General features: G+C 40.7%; 1 protein-coding gene across 1 annotated transcript; it reads right to left on the bottom strand.

Annotated features, from left to right (window-relative positions):
* Window positions 1–1,662: 1,662 nt before the first annotated feature.
* On the bottom strand, window positions 1,663–19,671 carry LOC138600679 (tetratricopeptide repeat protein 39B). The gene is made up of 19 exons (XM_069672154.1): window positions 19,433–19,671; window positions 11,656–11,690; window positions 11,029–11,133; window positions 10,574–10,705; window positions 10,361–10,431; window positions 10,177–10,244; window positions 9,214–9,278; window positions 8,949–9,054; window positions 8,600–8,665; window positions 8,390–8,498; window positions 8,172–8,239; window positions 7,935–7,994; window positions 7,536–7,697; window positions 7,271–7,362; window positions 6,946–7,066; window positions 6,462–6,573; window positions 5,755–5,872; window positions 5,530–5,646; window positions 1,663–5,398 (listed from the first exon to the last, which is right to left on the bottom strand). The coding sequence occupies exons 1-19, from the start codon at window positions 19,469–19,471 to the stop codon at window positions 5,302–5,304; spliced, it is 1,743 nt and encodes a 580-aa protein (XP_069528255.1). The 5' UTR covers window positions 19,472–19,671; the 3' UTR covers window positions 1,663–5,301.
* Window positions 19,672–19,989: the final 318 nt, after the last annotated feature.

Genomic DNA, 19,989 nt, shown 5'->3' with positions numbered 1-19,989 from the left:
AAAATACAATTCCAAATAAGAAGATTAAATTGAATAAATTTCTTTAACTTTAATCTCAGAATCTGACTAGTAATCTGAGTTTAAAGTTGGAATTCTGCTTTTAGCCTCATTAATCTGACTTTAAGACCTCATCAATTTTTCATGAAACAACATGTCTGTGTGACCTGCTGCTACACATGCCGCCTCCCTGTCAAACTGATCAGTAGCATCATTAGTGGTATGAGAAACACATGTGCTCCTTCTATGAAGTGTTACAATGTCTGCCGGGAAGTTACATTTGCATGCTGGGACAGGCGACCCTGAACAGAAAAAATGGATGAAAGTACAAACAAGTTAATGTTCGACACTGAATCAATAAAAGACCGTTTGAAAATCAGTGTTTACTTTATCTGTGAGATGGTCAGACTTTGTAGCTTCAGCTCTCAAAGGTGACTTAAACAAGTCTGGTGATATTTATATGTATGTTTGGACATGTTTCCAACATGCTGCACTAAAGTCCCACTAAAGCACAAAATGTGAATTTATCTGCAGCTGAAAATAATCTATAAATGCACCCCACTTTGGGTTAAGGAAATAACTGAACATTTTAAAGTAAAATATTTGTGATATGTTTTTGAATATGAAGGTTTTCAGCAGGAACCAATGGACAGGGGATATATACAGTAGAGTAACCGCACAGTCTTTCAGTTATAAGGTGAGCAAACCACTGCAATGTAAACATATTTGTGTTTCTTCTTTATTGCTGTTGTTTCAGTTTACAGGACTCTGAGTTTTCCTGCTTGTATACAACAATACTCACAATCAATAAGACGACTCGTTCCAAGGTACGGACTGTGTGTGACGTGGCAAGGAAGTGACAAATTGATGACATTGTTCAACTCAGTGGCTAACATTAGCATGCTATCATACAATGACAAAGCTAAAATGATACAATGCAGGTATGCTAACCGTGTTCTTCATCTTAAGGCGCCAGATGAAAAATCACTTATTATACATTTAATCCTGAGAGGAACGTGAACGTCTGAACCACATCCCATCGCAATCCATCAAACAGTTGTTTTGATATTTCACTTAAAATCAAAACTATGAACCTCATGGTGCTACAAGAAAAGTCACTGGATCATCAGCGTAAGTTGTAGTCATCCCCTGAGAACCATGACTGTCATTACGAAACTTTAAATTCAGAATTGTATGTCAATAATATAAAGTTAGAAATAGAAAACTGAACCAGAAGCTATTATTGATTAATTAAGAGAAGTTTCAAGTCCAGCCTAACATGTTTCATAACACTGTTTACCAACAGAATTCCAAAAATAACTGTCAATGTTAATTATTTTCTGAACAATGTTTCTGTGGAAGCATAGCTATACTTTCAAAGCCATAAGTTTACCTTTGATAGAGCTCAACAGCTTCTTGTTGATTCATCCCTATGTGTTATGATAACAATGAACAATTGATTTAAAAATGTGTCTCTTCTTTTTGAAAGGACAGAGAAACATAATTTTCAAGTGGAAATATAATAACAAGAACATCTGATTGGTGATCATATTTTCTTTGAAGTGAAAAACTACAGCTCATCTCTTCAAATCCTGCGTAATTTCCGTAAGAATATGTACAGTACATCGCAACAACAAAAACAACAACACAAATAACCACAAGTGATACTGATGTGCTCATTCAAAGCAAAAACATTTAATATAAACACAAGGCCACAGAAATAAGAAATAAAAGCTAAATACTCAGAAACAAAGAGGCACATAATATAAGAAAAACACAATTTCACCAAAAATTATTAATAATTCTTCTATTTGCATTTTATTGCACCACTTGGTTCATCATCTGCAAAGCCTGTTCATATAGGGTTGTATCACTTCCTGCCGTATAACACATACAGTAACGTCTCTTATTAGAAAATAAACATAATGAAGAATAACATGCAATGAAAATACGATTGAGAACCTTATTGAGTATTACAGTTTACAAAGACACAAGGAATGAAACATGTGAACCAAAGCCTTCTATAAAGAAAGGTTGCGTCAATGAATGGTGCAAACTGTAAAGATGCTAATCGCCTTATTTGACACTAAAAACTTCCATAATTAGCTTATTACAGTGATACAACTTTGGTGTAGATTGGTGATTAGAAGTCTTTTTACAACACTAACAAACTGTATTTATAACTATTATTTTCAATACACTTTTTAAATGTACGATTACTTCTTCTACTTTTAATCCAGACAAAGTCAAAAGCTAGAAATAAAGGATTACACTATTGTCCCCGATGTACAGTTTGAACAAAAATGTGTTCTACAAAATTAGCAAGGGTTTCCTGCTAGCATCTTTTGTTTGGCTAAGCAAACACAAGTCAGAACAGGTTTTAATTGTACAATTATGTCTTGAAGATTCAGGAAAAGCCTTCTTAATTAAATGTTACAAAAAGATTTTCTTGTTTTTTTTAATGACCACTACAAATGATCCCTTCAGAAATAACAACGTTAGCTTAGTGACACATTTTGAATTATTTAAAATAACACCCTCAAACTGTGGCTTGTATTATGCAAACATGAGCATACACTTTGTGAGTGATAATGCTAACATTTATGGATATTCTATGCTAACAGGCACTGTGTATTATATTAGCCTATTAGGAAAAGCAGATTGCATGCTAACACTGTAGCGCAAGCTAGGGGTGTGATGCTAACACAACACACTCTGTTAAATAAATCATATAATAGTAAACTGATTAACTGACAGTTTTAATTATTGATACATTACCTATAATAAATCATTACAATATATTTACAGGTCAAATTGTGTTTTTCTGGATGCAAAACCTGACATTTGCAACATTAGCTAAAAACATTGCTGGCAGTTTCCCAGCATTAGCAGTTGATTGTAAATCTACAGGGGCTTCATTATGTTGCCACAACTTTTTTAGATAGAGGACTCTGGTTATTTGAGGAGTATTTACTGCACTGAAGTCGTCCGGAAGTTCAGTTTCATATCACACAAACATGTACAGAAAATTACACCCAAACATGTGATAGGCACAAAATACACACTGAAAAAAGACACGCACAGCAAGACACATATATAATTTGGTCTTTCAGTTAATACATTCGTTTTTTGGAGAAGGCTAATCAATTCCTATTGTCGCACTTATTTAAGTAGCTTACGACAACAGGTTCACTAGAAGTGAGTCTACGGGAAATGTGCTTAAAATGGAAGCAAAGATGCGATCAGCTGAATCTGCTGCTATTGTCATTATTGTTTAGGACTGAATAACACAACTTCCAAAATAGTACACAGATTTATCTGATGTTCTGAGTTTAATTTGAACTTTCACAATGTATTGGAGATGAAGGCATTCTAATCCACCTCAAATCCACCTCGTATGAAAACTTTGTACCTTTTGAATATGACACAGTAAATACTTAGAGTGTTTATATATTATACATGTTATAGTTTCAAACAACAAGAAGACTGGAAAATAATTTTCATGTCCTTCTGTTTGTATTTGTGGTAGTGAATGGAGATCATAGATTGTGCTTTTGTAGAATTCAGCAGCACATAAGTAGAAGCTAAGCTAAGTGTTCTTCAATGTTTACGATCAATCGATATAATATACAACATAGAATAGAATAGAATATAACACATACACAAAATAAACACAATAAAGCCATAATCTTCAGCTTCAGCTTCAGGTTTCAGTTTGAAACCAAACTAGGACTTGACGTAAAGCCTTCAGAATTTTCAGTATTTTGTCGTGAAAGGGTAAAATCGAAGTGGAGTTAGTGTGGTTTTAGTTGTGCAAACATTTCTCTGAGGCAGAGCAGCGATTCCCCAGCAATTCCCCAACTCCCTCTCGGCTAACTTTTGCCTACGTTGGAACTAAACCTGCTGGTACAACCCTTCAAATGCTAGTTGCACATAAACTTAAATGAGAAATTATTTTCAAACGTGGCTGCGTTTGAACTTATACTGGTTTGTGCAAAGAACTGCAGACGTTTGGTGAGCTCATTTCTTTCCAACTGCAGATCGAACAGATTTTTTTGATGTTTTAAACTTGTCGTCTTGAGCCTCAAACAACGCTGACTCAAGTGACATCACCTGAGAACATTTATTAGACTTCACTTTCGAAACTCTTCAAACCTGTCAGACCTGGCTGCCTCTAACACAATAAAGAACAGAAACTACAGTCTGTTGAACATGGACACACGCAGACAGAATGACTAACAGCACAAGTTCTTTTATATTGCTGCTAAATGTGTGCGTTTACAGCCGTTAATGTGCATATTGCCCGCTATGTGGAAGCTTGGAATGAGTGTATTACTTTGTGTGTGTGTGTGTGTGTGTGTTAATATAAGCCACGGTTGGTGAGAAGGCTGCGATTGCATGTGCACAGACACGTTTGTGTGCTTCGTGCACATGTGGCATGATGTATTATTAGGAACTCAAAAAGGCAAAATATAAAGCAGAAATATTTATATATATATTTATATATATTGTGCTGTTCACATGAAAGCACTCATCAGTTTCATCTTTCGACTTGTCAGTATTAAAAATGTACATTGTTTTTGCGAGCGGCGGTCGTGTAGTGAGGCGTGAACTCCATGCTAAGTTATAAACGTATTTCAGTTCAAGGCCTGGATTTGTTTGGTTTTATAAATGTGAGGGGTTTAAGTTCAGGGCCCGTTCAAACTGAGATTAGCAAGAAGGTGAGAAGAGATGGGATACAGAGTTGTGTTCTCAGATCACTTACTGGCTCCTCCTCGTGGTCTGACAGGAGACCTGCACTGCAGCCTTTTTTCTACCTTGTGCTTTTACATGAAACGTGCAGCTGAGTTGCACGATTCGCCCGGAAGTCCCAAACTATATCAATTGAAAGTCTCCTCCTGTGCGAAGCGTCTGAGTGAACGAGCCCTGAGTGAACCTGCTCCTGTGTTACTGCCTCCTTAATGACACTAAGGAGCTGCACTTATGTGTACTGTGATTAAATTGACATTTGGCATTGAACCATGGCTCTGCATCGACTGATAACGTGTCAGTTTGATCTGCAGACGCTGACAGGAAGCCCGAGCCTGTTTGGGAGGAGGTGTCAGCTTTACTAACCTCTTCTGTCCTCACAATAAAAGAAATAAATAAGTAAACATAAGGATAAATAAGGTAAAGGAGAAACAGAGACTCCTGCTGATCTTACAACCCGATACACTTCTTCATTAAGGGGTACTTCATTGTTGGGAAATCCCTGGATTCATGTTTTATACTGTGTTGTCTCCAGCGGCACTCTGAGTTTGAGTATTATGGGGTGCCTACAGGTGATCCTTTGAGGCTGCTGAGGGCCGCATGGATCCTGAAGTGCAGTCTGGACTCCATGGAGTAGTCCTTGTAGTTCGTCCTGATGAAGAACAACACATCTGTCAGATGCTTACATAACAGAAAGGTGTGTAAAGGTACATCAAAAGAAGATGTAAGTATTCCATCAGGTATATGGAATGGTCTTTAAGGTATGCTGAGGTACAAACTTACTTGGCATTCTCGATGTACGTAGTGGCCTTGGTGAAGTCTCCCTGTTGTTTATATAGCAGACCCAGCTCATAGAGCGTGAAGGGAATCAAGTAGTGATCGTATCTGATCCGACTCTCACTGAAACACAGACAGGACCCGTTATCTTACCTGTCTGACACCTCCAGGAGATAAACAGTGACAATAAGTGCCTGAACCCGTCTGTCTGTATGTCTTTGTGTGTGTTACCTGGAGAGAACCTGCGTGAAGCAGAGCTCGGCCTGCAACAACCTGCCCAGGTGTTTCAGACAGAGTCCCTTCAACATCTGAACCAGGCAGCTGTCATCTGGATGGAACTCTGACGGGCCTGTGGAGGACACATAAACACCGTTATTTTGTTGTATTTAAGCAGCAGGGCGGTGTTAAAGTGTTAAAGACACTTAATCCACTGACCATGAATATTTAAAGGTAATCTACAAACGTGATGTTACCATAGTTGGTTTATTAGCTAGTGCTAGCATCGTGTTGGACCCCTTTTGCCTTCAGAACTCGAAACTCTTTGTGGCATTGATTCAACAACTGATTTGGGTTCATATTGACATGATAGCAGGTTGGCTGCACAACGCATGATCCTCACCTTCCATTCAACTACACACAAAAGTTGCTCTATTGCCTTAATACTTTGAGTTACTTTCATGTTATTGGCAATTAGATATTTTTTTACTTAATGAGCAGTTGAATTTAACTGATAAATATGTAGCAGCATCATCGGCATATGTGTGAGAAAACCTTCTCCATGAATGCTTCTGATTCACACCCTTACATTCAGTATAAACTGAAGTAAAGTGGGCCAAGAACGGAACCCTGCGGAATCCCCATTGTATTCCCTAAGAATAGTAATTGTAGTAAAAGTGTTAGCACTAGCGCTAGTAGCAACTTTGTGGTTTTGAGCTCACTGGGGTCATTGCGAAGCTGCTCCTCAGCTGCCTCTATGGTGACCAGCAGAGCCTCGGTAGAGTCACCTCTCTTACCGACGATGGTGAAACCGTTCCAAACATACATCATCTCCTACAGGAAGGCAAAATATAACCAACTGTTACTTTATGAAACTAGCTTAATGCACAGCATGCCAAAGTTTTACAAATCAAAACTTTCATTTAACTCTCTTAAAACAGACCCAAAATGATACAGAAGATCACTGCTTCCTGTTTAGATTGTTCTCAAATAAGAGTCATAATACGAAGAGCATTACTAAGTACTACCATAGAAACACTTATGCAGTCACTGGAGGTCCACTGCTATGGCAGCGTTTAAAGGGTTAAGGACACCGTTGAGATTGCTTCTTTTTCTCTTGTTGATTAAATACACTAAATACATTTGTGAAACTGATTCCAAAGATCTATTTAAATGTGTGTAAAGCAGGAATGTATAAGAGTATACCAATGCGGGGATGACCAGGGGGATGGGATTAGCAGCTTTGTAGCGTCTGGACTTCCTCACTGCAAATTTCTCCGTTGGGATGGACTTGCCCGCCAGGCGCTGTTTCAGCCCCTCCACCTGCCTGTACAAGCACATAACACATTTGGTTCTATACTTGTGAGGTCCCTCAATATCAATACACATTCCCTAACCCCTTACCCTAAGACTAAACATAACTCTATGCTTCCATTTAGCAAGTCTTTGAAGAGCAAAGGTCTATTTCTGCATGTGTTCAGACATGTATTTAAGCATACAGAGGTGACATGATTTGATGAGGCAGACTGACCCAAAGAGCTCCACAATGTCCTCCCCTGTCTTTTTCACTTCCTCCTCTGACATCATGCTGAGGATGGCTGCCTTCTGGTACACATAAATGGCCTGGAAATGGTTAAAAAAAGAAGCAAAGATGGGATTCAACTTGGTCCTCAATTTAACTAATACTTAATAATGTCACAGTCACCAGAGTTTGGATACTTTTGGGATGACTCAGCTCATACATCATGGGAAAAAAACCCAAACAGATAATATAACCGCATAAATATAAAGTTTACCTTGGACCAGCGGCTCTCTTTGCACAGCAGGTCAGCGTAGTGATACGCCTGCTGCCACTCCTGCTGGTAGGAGTGAGTCCACATCAGCTCCCAGTAACATAGGTGGTGGATCTGCTTCCACTCCTGCTGGCTGCTGATGCACTCCTCATACCTCGCCCGGGCCTGACGCACACAAAACACCTTACACATCAACACTGAGCCAACTCGACGGAGAGCTGCGGCTGTTTGTGTTCATGAGAACTGATCAGAGAAAAGTGGGAACAGTTTGGAAAGTAACATTTATGGAAAGTGGTTCTTACTTCCTGAAAGGGCTGTTTGAGGGTTTAAGGTTTAAAGTTCGGGGAATATATTATGTCACTGAGGGTCCAAAAAGATGATTACAATGTGTGTGTTTCAGACCTTCTCAAAGTTTCCTCGCAGGGCTGCGATGCGAGCCGAGTAGAAGAGAATGATGGAGCCCTGAGGGACAGTACACATTTCATCAGCCAATCACTGCAGAGCTTTCATTAATGTTTCTTCTTTAACAGAAAAATCTAAAACATTAAGTCCAAAATCATTGTGTTTCCTGACAGTTCAATTTTATTTTTGAATCTTGAGGTTGAATGTTGGATTGCTCTTGTTGTGTGGTTGACTTACTTTTGGGTATTTGTGTTGGTACGGCTCCAGCAGAGCTTCAGCCTCCACCAGGTTCCCCTCTCCAGTTCCTGATCAAACACATTAACGATATTATCATCGGCCATAATGACGTTAACAAGTGGCCTGGACCGAGCATGAGAACCAGAGTCAACAAGATACATCACTGGAGCGGGACTACTGTATCTCTGAAAGAAGGGCAAATGTGCCTGTTTCCCTACCAAGTATGAGTGACACATATGTGTGGTAGAAGAGCAGAGTCAGCGCGCAGAGGATGGACCGCAAGCTTTGACTGGAGGCTCCCTCTCTCAGCTGGGACAAACCAAACCCCTGCACAGAGAGACACAGGATTACATATTTAACTAAATATCAATCAGATTTTTCAGACTCTGAAGACAGATCTTGGAGCATCACTTTAAAGGTGTACTGACTCTGTTTCCTGAGAATCCGATGAACTCCAACAACCTCAAAATCCTCTGAGGGAGGAGAGACAACATCTGAAAGAGGGAGATGGAAAATCATCATGATCATCAAATCATATGAAAACCATCAGAGGATGACCCGTCTATTAATGTTGCTGATTCGCCAATATGCTGATGATATTTGCCTAATTGTGGCTAAAGAGTGTTATTGTACACTCTTTGACTTATGACCTGGTGTCGCCTTAAATATAATTACAGATTTCTCAAACATTTGGGATAAAATAAGTCCAAAACTCATCAAAATATACAACATACCATTTTAGACATTTTAATGCAGGATTGCTGAATAAAGACCCACCAGGTTAAAGGACCCGATGCCCAGCTTGACTCCGCCCTCAAACTGTCTGAACGCATCAGACTGGCCCGCCAGGTCCTGAGTTACGTTCAGCACATTCTGACAATCCCTGTTTGACGCCACGAACAGGAAGTAACAATCAGAATATGATGGAATCACAACCTTATTTAAGCTAAAATGTTGAACCTTTAATTTAAATAAGATGCTCATAATGTCTATTTGCCTTTAAAACAAATATATACTGTATTTCACTGATGAAGTCACTTACTTGTAGATTTGATAGCTGGTTCGGATCTTGATCCCTCCTTTGATAAAACTGATCATGTTCTCGTCCTGGATGGTCAAAGAGGATTCAGTGACAATGTACTCAATTAGCTAACAGCCTCGTTAGCATTAGCCAAAGCAACAACTCTGAGCTAATTCTTCAGCTTCACTTATTATGGTTTATCACCTTGTATGGATTGTTCGGTTATTATTTTTGAAATGCCCAATTAGGTCAAAAGTCCTTTACTTATAATTAATGATTCAGTTTGATTTCTAGCATGAAAGCTGTAGGTATATTGAGCTGAATAGTACTTGTACTAGCATCCCTTCTCAGAAGCTTCCTTGAGGCCTTAAATGAATCAGGATGATGATGAATTATCCTCAAAAGCTGCTGTTACCTCCCCAACGGCTCTGTGTTGATTCAATTTGATTACATGTCATATAAAACTGTTCATTTAGGAAACTTGACTGAAGCTTTAAGAGCTAAACTGATATATTTGTCAGTGATTGCAGTCAGAAAAACCTTATTTGATCCATAAATATGCTCTCAAACAAACACCTGATTAACTCTCAATATTGTTTCAGTAAAACTTAATATTTAAAAAACATTACAAGAAGTAAAAATGACTTTTAGTCCAAACTGACGAGAGAAGAAATGTTCGTTTTCCCATTCAGGTCATTACAGTTACAACAGCAGCACCTAGAGGCCAGTGTCAGAACTGCAGATAGATGTGTCATCAGGGTCAATGAATTCTCAATGAAAGAGATTCTCTCCAGGTGCATTGTGGGAAATGTGGCGTTTGGAGCTTTAACCCTACTAGGGACTAAACATGAGGCCATGTCGACCTCTACTGCACACATTCTGAGCATCACTCTGCTTTTAATCTTAAATAATTATTAAAACAAGAGAGTAATACATTATTATATAATGACATTCAGACAGAGACGGGCAGGCAGCAGCTCTGACCTGTACGAACGTCAGCGTGGCTTTCTGCAGCAGACACTCGGCGTAGCAGATCTCTGCGTGCATTTCCTCTGCAGACACACAAACACAGCGCACTCAGTGACTCACTGCTGCTTTTTGGTTTATGTCTGAGCTGCACACATCAGCTGTCAATCAAACTATGTGGGTGGGACACGTGCTCATGTACCTTCCTGCAGGTTGGACTGCTTGCTGATCAGACTGGACAGAGATCCGACCACCGAGTTCCTCTTCCTGAACCTGCACAAGTTAGTGATGTGAGATACTTGAACTGTAATATTTACCTTTCAGAAATTGCCCTCTGTGTTTATAGAGAATTGAGTAAAACAAAGACATCAGTTACAGAAGTAGAAAAAAGAAATAACACAGTCTTCTCTTTCACCTCTGACAGGTGTGTAACGCCTCCTTAATGGTTGCCATGGCAGTCTGGATGTCTCTGTGTTCGAAGGTCATGGTCGCCTGCATCACCAGGATGCTGCTGTAACCCAAGGCGTGGTACATACTGTCCCTCCACCTGCACACACAAAGTATAGTTATAGTAGTAATAGCAGTAACGGTGGCGGTGCTGAGAGTCGTATGAATAGTTATGGTACCAGTAGTATGGGTAGTAGTAGCACAACTACCAGCAACATCAGAGGTCATAACCCTGCTAGCATCGATGCTACAGACACAAAGGTAACACAAGCAGCAGATTTATAAGAGGGTACAGTACCAGCATCCTTACTAGGAAAAACTGGGATCTGTAGTCGCACCAGTATAAAGAAGCTCCAGATTACAAACTGTGTTTACGGTATGTTCAAACACATCAGTACACTGGAGGCTTGTTGGCATGGTTACCATGGTTTGAGGAGGTCCAGGGCTTCAGAGAACTTGTTGTTGAGGACCAGATTCAGAGCACACTGAGTCTCCTGGATGGCCGTCTGCAGGTCCATGTGACACGCCCTGCACACACACACACACACACACACACACACACACACACACAGAGCAGAGATATATCCACACGTTGGCAACAGGAAGTGACTAAACCCAAAGATAGAAGGAGACAGGAAGTTGACGGAAAATAACATTTAGCTGTGTTCATCTTCACACACACACATACTTATCTCCCTTACCAACAGTGGACTATCATTCTACACTGACCAAGTGGGGACTTCTGTTTCTAGTCATTTAAAATGAATAAAAATGTTGAATGTCTTTTACCACAATATCACTTCAAATGACAGAATTTTCTTGCAGGCTTGAGTGTATCTACCTATCAAAGAGGGGACCTTCTTATGATGCAGTACACCTATAATATATATATATATATATATAGTATAATTACACTTTAATGTTATCAATATTTAAACATTTCTCTGATACACCCTCCTGGTAAATATCCGTAACACTCACACTCCAGACGTGTGTGTGTGTGTGTGTGTGTGTGTGTACGTGTGTGTGTACGTGTGTGTTTGCACTCACGCAGGTATTCGGTCGTAGGCATCTTCAAAGCAGTCCTGAAAACCACGGAAACAAAATCTTGGTTACATTTATCCTTCAGACAAACCATAAACATTATCAGCCTCCTGATTGGCTGCTTGTTGAGGCGTGGTCGGCCAGTTACAGGTCAGGGTGATAAAATGAATCCTTATTGATATTCCAGCCTCTTGAACTTCTTATTTTTTAGTTATACTTCAGAGTACTTCCAGTATTTTCAGGGTTATTCTTTGCTTTTTTTATTGAACCTTAGCTCAATCGGCACTTTTTGGGGATAATCCCATTTTCCCCAATTATTCACCGCCCTTTGGCATTCGTGTAATCTGTGATTCTCAGAGCTTGTGTTTAAGAGAAACTTCTTGGCCCCGACAAATTGGACGACAGGCAGCAAAACAGTCGATCCTGGACCAATAGTTATATGACGTCTTTAGGTACAGTCAATGTTCCTGAAAAACAAGGCACTGCAGCCCTGGACACTTTGAGCCTGAGCTCTGGAGGCTGCTGATTGTTTGACGTCCTTTTTCTTTATGATTTCAAAAGCATCAGCTCTGCCCGAGGTCAAAGACTTTCAGTTACTACAACCCAACGCATTTCCTATTTTTGCACCGACATATGAGCTTGAAGGCAGCAGCATTGGTTTGACACATACACACACACACACAGCCAGCCTGTCTCTGGAGCTTCAGTAGCAGCTAATAATAGCATCCCAGTGGCTTCTTACATAAGAGTGTACAGCTGCAGTCGCCGGTCGCACACACACAGAAAACTCTGCCTGCAGGCTGAACTTATCGACCGGCTGTGGTCCCACACTCATCCAGACTTCAACACTGACCCACTATCAACATCCTGACTGTTAGGAAAATATGGGATGTTTCATATCGAAGGCTGTCATGGGTGTTTTTTGCCCTGAGCTAAGTCTACCAGGCACACAACAAAAAGTCCTCGCAATCAATCAGAATATGAGTTTGTTACTGCCCTCCAGAGACAGAAGATATTTCTAATCTGACGCCTCCATCAGCAGGACCACGTTACTTTTCAGTGCCTTCCAACCCCATCAGGTTTCTGATCTGACCAAGCCCTGGTTCAGATTTGCTTAGGAAGAAAAAACTGGTGGGGCCGGAACAAAGAAGCCAACGTTGACTGTTGGCAGGAAACAAGAAACAACCAGAGTTCCCTTGTGTTAAAAGGTTTTCCTAACCCAACCATGTATCACGACCAACTAACCAATTGTGAGGTCGCCGACAGCAACAGTCACTCATAGGTAGACCAATGGGGTTGATTTGGAGTTGAAACCAGCCAACTTGTTCAATATTTGTTCAAATGTGACAAAAGTGGGCGTAATTGTCTGGGGGTCACTTTTGGGGCAAAAACATATGTGTATTATTGCGGGGTCAGAAGTTCATAATAACACTGTGCATACCTGTGAAGCACGAGAGATAAAACCTGAGAGCAGAGGGGGAGTCGGTGTGAGGAGGGAAAGATGGAGGATGGTTGGAAAACAAACGTGTGAATCCAACAGAAGCTCTCAAACTCGTCCTCCCTTTTCACACTTTCATCTCTCTCCCTACAAACAGATGCTCTCCGGGACTCTTTCAGTGTGTTTGTCTGTATGCAACATTCCTGCCAGAAGCTCCCGCTGTGTGTGTTACTATAAATGAATCCTGTAAAACCAGCCAGTCCACGTATTAACTCACAACACAATAGACTAAAAATTAACACCATAGGTGAAGTTTGAAGATTTCTCTTAGACAATCAAAATTGCTCCATTCAAACCCTCACTTAAAGGGGAATTCTGGTACTTCTAAACCAGCGCCCTGTTTCTGCATATCTTGGGGACGAAATGATTCCTGGTACAAAGACAGAATGTTTTCTAAGAATATGTTAGAATAAAACAGATACAGATCTGATGTTTTCAGTCAACAGCAGGAGAAACCAGGAGATGTGGAAAAAGCAACAGCTACACCACTGTATGATATTACACACATGTAGAGGTCAAAGTCAGGGACGCTTCTCTTGTGACAGCAGAGGCTTTCTAATCAATTAGTCAAGACTTACAAACTGTGTCGTATTACCCCACAGGCGCTCTTTAAACACAAACAAATACTCTCAAGGAAGATTGGAAACTCCGAAAGGATGCCCTCGCTGTCAAGGACAACGAAACCACCATCCGACCAGAACTTTATCTTTAATGACTTCTGCAGCCCCCTTTCACTTTCAAAACTCTTAAAACCAACACAGAATCCCTTTCCTGGACCATGTGAAGACTCAAACATCTCAAACATTTCCAGTGACACATAGAAAGCCAAGCACATCTTTAAGACGCCTTAGGACCCCCCACAACCCATTCAAACTTTGGCCTGTGGAACCGTCTCAAAAACCATGGCACATTCAAAGAATCCTTGAAGACCCACCAAACTCCCTGCTTCCCATTTAAGGATCAAATAAGTCCAGATCCTTAGAACCCACTCTGTAAGTTCCACAAAGAACTCGATGATGACAAACCATAACCGACCTGACAAGAAAGACCACGAGAACACTTTTAGTATCCACATGAAGACCTTCAAGGTCCTTAGAACCTGTATGAAGACCCTTTCAACTACTAGAGGAATCCTCACAACCAAACACATTGGCAGACCTCTCAAAAGAATCTAGAACCCCTTAGACAACACCAAAATCTTTTTAGGGACCTGTGGACCAACTCCATGACGTGGTAAATCTCCACAAGCGTCATTGACCTGTTAGACCTTCTCAAAACTCTAAAGCATTCTACAAGCACCTTTCAACACCCATTACACTATATAGAATATTCTCCAAGATCATAAGAACCTTTTTATTGATCACAACATGGTACTTGTCATTTCCATGATGTTCCTCTGAGCCTCCTCAAGACTTCCGGACACTCTAAATGCTGCACCGAAGCTACAATATTCTGTGTCACTCTGAACTTAGTACCAGTGCTGTAGCCTTGACCTCTGACCCCACAGAGGAAATAGGAAGTGATGGTATCTGTGGAGAGGCAAACAGTGGTCTACTTGTGTTTTCTTAATAATCACATTCTGCAAACTCAGTCAGTTACACAATAGTCTGCATTCATAGCTGGAGCACCCAGTGCTTTAGGTTTGATACAGTCACAAATACTAGTTGCTCAGTGGTTACTTCATGCAGCTTTTTTCAGGTAGCTTGTCATGGACCTTGGAATTTAAATTATTGTGATACCCTATTACATTTTAATGTTTCTATTAATACTTTGCGTTATTCTTATCCTTAAGTCTGAGGAAGTCTGAGTGGATCCTCATGAACGAACTCTTAAGATTCTCCAAGAACCTCCAGAACTTCTACATGGAAACCCCAACCGTGTTGGATTTTATAACATGCCCTTGAACCTATTTAGAGATCGGTAGGCGTTGGAAACTCTGGATCCTTTGTGGAGAACACTTATATCTCCACATAGAACCATGAAACATGTGCAACCAACGTGCACGCAGCTTCAATATCTAAAATATCTTTGTCCAGTTTTGTTTGGGAAGTTACAGAACGATTCAGTTTTCTCGAACTGAATGTAAAGCAGTGCACAGTTTTCAGTCCTGATAGTTTACATGGTGTGGGGCCAACAACAAAGAACAGCATGAATGCAAAGCTTATTTACATTCTATTCATACTTGAGGGTATATAAACGAAAGACTTGCTCAGCTGCAGAATTAGCTTAATTGGTATTACAAAAGAAGAGGTCATAGGTCATACAAAACACTAGTGCCTCACTAGCTGTTAACAGAGCTGTGAACAACTGGGTGTCGCAACAAAATGGCAAATAACTTCTGCCTGCGTGATTGTGTTATTCACTCATTGTTGCGTTGCTGAGCAGTGAGGTTGGATGATAACCTTCCACTGTGCTCAGGTTATTATAAACACAGCTTGTCCTACATTCCTCACAGCTCAACCAACGTCAGCTGAGTTCCTCCGTAATGTGAGGAGGTAGATAGGAGGAGGACAGAGGAGCGTTTGTGAGCTCACATGAGGAGATGAACTGGTGAGGTTTGACGCAGGACTCGTCATCCACCTGAATTTGCAGTGGGTTTTTTTAACAGAAAGTCCAGCTTAACAGATTTCCTGGAGAAAGACACCAAGAAACACTCTCCCAACACACTATCCAGCCTTAAGCATGTTCACTGGAGACCCTGAAACCTTCTCGGTGCAGAAGCCCTACCCAACACTACACTCGATGCGCTCTTGCTACACCTGTAAAACTCTAGCTCTCTAAAACTCTAACTTCCAAAGGACGACTAATACTTGCTCAAATATTTTCTTCTTTTTCTATGTCCATAAATGTTCCTGAATATTTCTAGAATATCCTCAAATACTAAAGATCCACTTCAATAAGCTTCCAAATTTCTATAAAAATCTGGTAACCCCTCTTTAACACATTTGGACCCTTCAATGCAACCTTCTAACATACATTTAGGACCCCACAGGGACCCCCAATAAGATCCAGGACACAGATTTTACTAGAACCAACATAAAATCTTCCCAACCCCTTCCAACAATCACAAAAGCCCCTGCAAAGTCTCCTTGGACCCATCTTTAACACACTCAGAGAACTCTTGGGTCTATGACGAGGTCAAAGGTGTCGTTACATTTGTTCTACAGATCATGTTCCTCAGTTCCTAGCACCCTCTGGAGCCCTTAGGACCCCTGGAGGTTGAATGTCCTAAGAAAACACCAGATGATGTCACAGAGATCCGTGGGATTCCTTCATACAGATGGACAGTACCTTTAGAATATCTATCCATCCATCCATCATCTTCAGTTGGCGGTGGCAGCAGGCTAAGCATGGTGACCCAGGTGTCCCTATCCCCAGCAACCTTTTCCAGCTCCTCCTGGGGGATTCCGAGGCGTTCCCAGGCCAGACAGGATATATAATCCCTCCAGCGAGCTCTGGGTCTGACCTGGGGTCTCCTCCCACTTGGACGTGCCCGGAAAAACTCCAAAGGGAGGCACCCAGAAGGCATCCTAACCAGATGCCCGAACCATCTTAGCTGGCTCCTTTCGATGTGAAGGAGTAGCGGCTCTAACCCTCCATGTGCCCCGAAAAACTAACATACCACTTCAAAGACTCCTCCGACCCCACAAAAAACATATTGCATCACTTCAAAGATATTTTAAGGACATTGACCAACCGGTGGTCCCAAAAGACCTTAAGAACCTCCAACAGAGATACGTAGAACCTCCCGTGGTACCCCTCAACAGATGTCTTTGACCAATAGGAAATATATTCTCCCTTTTAAGACATCTCAAGGTCTGACAGAGGTACCTTAGAGATCTTTGTAACCGCTCCAATTGTCCTTAAATTTCTTATAAGGATCCGTTGACCCTAAGGACCCATCTCTAGACCCCCTATAAAATTCCTTTATTTGTGGAACCTCAAAAAGCACAGATCTCTGAACCTCCTGAAGGACCATGAACTCCCTCGTCCTTAGAACCTCTAAGATCAACCTCGTCCAGTTGCTGCACCGAGGCACTCCCAGTTTGAACAATAGGAAAAAGGGTGGGACTGTAGACTTAACTGAAGGGTAAAGATTAACCTTACTAACACACCTTACATCCTTTTATGAGAGAGAAACCATTGAGGGTTTCTCCACTGATCGCTGTCCTGTGACTGAGGACAGTTTGACTGCTGTGATTGAGTCATAAAAGATGTCATCGCTGCTCATTTTCCATCTGAATAAATGCAATTAGCTTCCAGAACACTATCCTAATTTCTCATCCAACTTCCTGTGTTTGTTTTGCAGGAGGCAGCCTGTGGTTGAAATCAGATCCGTCATTTACATAAGCCCACACACGAAACACATACAGGGGCACTGATAGTATCACCTCTCTTTAAGCTGCTTAAACACTGCACGTGGATAAATACAATAATCAGCTGTATGCTCACAGCTCATCAGCCTCAGTAGCTCTACATGAGAAAATGCACAGGAGAATAAATGTGGCATAAAAAAGACGCTCAAACGAAGCTCGCTGTAAATGCATTATATAATCCCAGAGACACACTCTGAGTCAGGATAGGAATACTATAGAGACAATATGGACTGTGTATGCTAATTAAATACATGTGATGGAGAAAATAAGCTGTAAGGGGGATGAAGTCCGTCAGTGAAGTGTAATGAAGTCGTCCAGTTAGATGTAATGTGCTGAATACTCACAAGGCGTATATATGGTAGTGTATGAAGAATATGATCTAATATGTTTTGTTCTTACACAAGGAAGTATCTCCAGGAAAATGCCCAAAGAAGATATGAATGTGTGACACAAAATATTAGAAATCCAGCCTTGAAAACTACAGGTGATGCAGGTGATAAATCTCTATAAACTTGTGGGGCAAGTTATGTTTAATAGATAAACGTAGAAAGCCTTTAGGAACACAGTGGTAATATGTAAGGTAGGAGTGGGAATGGCAGGGTACCCCACGATACGAGACGCGATACGATACGATACACGATACGATACGCTAACAGCCATTCTGCAATAATTGATATATTGCAAAACAATTACATAATGATGCATCACGATATCTAATTACCTGAAGAATATTAAATGTGCAGGATTAACGACACAAACTGAGATCAAACAATGAACGTGTTTTCAGTCTGTAAAGTGAACAACCGTAAGAACAAATCAGGACTTTGCATCTCTTAACTTCACCGCTGTCCGACATCCTCCTGCTGTCTTCTTCTTCTTTGGCCAATTACTTTCCGTTCACGTGACCCTCATTCATGTCATAAGCTCCACCGTGAGGAGTCACGAAGTAGTGACACCGTGAGTCAAAATCACAGGGACATCTGTTTACAGCGTCGTATATTTGTAAATTAAAACATCGATATTTGGCGCCAGCCAAGCGATAATTGTATTGCACGAGTCAGGACAACGATATCTATGCCGTATGGATATTTTGTCCCTAATGTAAGATAGGGACAAACACAATAAAGTGGAGGTCACTATGGGGACACAAACACAGGCACATCACCATAGAGGCGTTATCACAGAATTAATAAAGGTTGATACATGCGCTATAAAACAGCTAATAAGTTAATATTTGCACTGCGGACACATTTCAGACAGGAGGAGGAACTTTATGGATAACCAGTATTAGACTATAAGAGTACATTGGAAGAAAACCTTAAGACACGCTCGACATTTTTATAAGACTACTGTTCGGTGATAAAACTAAAGCCAGCTTTGAGAAAAAATAACCACAAGAGAAAGATTTTATTTATATTTTTTGCATTTTGAGGATTTATTTTGACTTAATTCTCCAAAATAAATCTTCCTCTTTATTCCCTCTCTCTTCTACCTGGCACTAATACTCTCCTGCAGTTTTACAACAGACGTTAGGGTCAATTTAAAAGAGCCATAAAGGGCAATAGACACAATCTAGTCCAGGTCACTATAGGGACATAGAAACACTACCATATGACAACATAAGAAAGAACCACACCTGTGTCAGCCTACTCATCTGTAGGATTGTTCTGCCATATAAACATGAAGCAGAATTATATCATAGCAGATTATATAGCAGAGTACACAATAAAGAAGACTATGGAAATAAAAGGCGGTATTATAGGAAGGAAATCCAGGAAATAAAATATTACTATTGAAGATAATTAGGCTACAATACAACACATGAGTATTATAAGAATGTGTATGGTTCTATGAAGTAAAAGTAATATTATATATGAGGTAATGTATGAATGTGAGAGTAACCTCGCACCTCCTCCTCCGCGCTCGCTCCGTTGCCTACGTGGGCCATGTCTGAGCCCGGTGCCTGTCCTCCCTCAGGTCCGCTGCTTCCTCTGCTGTTCCGCTATCAGGACAACCACAGTCCCATGTCTGTCCCCGCCACACACGCTTTTATTTCCTCTTCCTGCTTAATGCTCCCTGATGTGTCCGGTTTTTATCCTCTCCCGGAGGTTTTTTAGACACCGACTCCTCCGCTCTCTTCCGTGAGGAGAGGGGAAAAAACCGTCAGTGAAAACACACCTCCCGTGTTTCCTGTCCCCGCCCACCACGCCGACAGAGCGGCTGTGTTTGACCAATCAGAGCGCGAGTTCACCTGGCCTGTGTGATTCTAGGTAGAAAAGATTACACCAAAAATAATATAAGGAGGATTACAATATAAAGACTGGTTTAGTCAGTATATTCTGTTTCATAACATGTTTATATCAGGATGTAGAGAGAGGATTCACATTATGTATTAAAGTAACTGTAGAAACACTCCAGTATGAGTAGAACTGCTTTTAAGTCTTATTATTTTAGCAATAGAAGAAA

This window comes from Semicossyphus pulcher, unplaced genomic scaffold (genome assembly GCF_022749685.1).
Source record: "Semicossyphus pulcher isolate SPU_LCO1_2020_fin unplaced genomic scaffold, fSemPul1.0.p SCAF_21, whole genome shotgun sequence".
NCBI lineage: Eukaryota > Metazoa > Chordata > Actinopteri > Labriformes > Labridae > Semicossyphus > Semicossyphus pulcher.
Note: the sequence above shows the minus strand (reverse complement) of the source record. Positions and strands in the feature narration are given on the sequence as shown.

Bases quoted from the DNA above. Each gene is read 5' to 3' on its own strand.
- LOC138600679 (XM_069672154.1), bottom strand. From the start codon at position 19,471: ATGGCCCACGTAGGCAACGGAGCGAGCGCGGAGGAGGAG. The intron at 9,055-9,213 runs GTAAGTGACTTC...GGCGTCAAACAG, and splicing joins ACCAGCTATCAAATCTACAA to GGATTGTCAGAATGTGCTGA. The intron at 7,363-7,535 runs GTAAACTTTATA...AACCATTTCCAG, and splicing joins AAGAGAGCCGCTGGTCCAAG to GCCATTTATGTGTACCAGAA.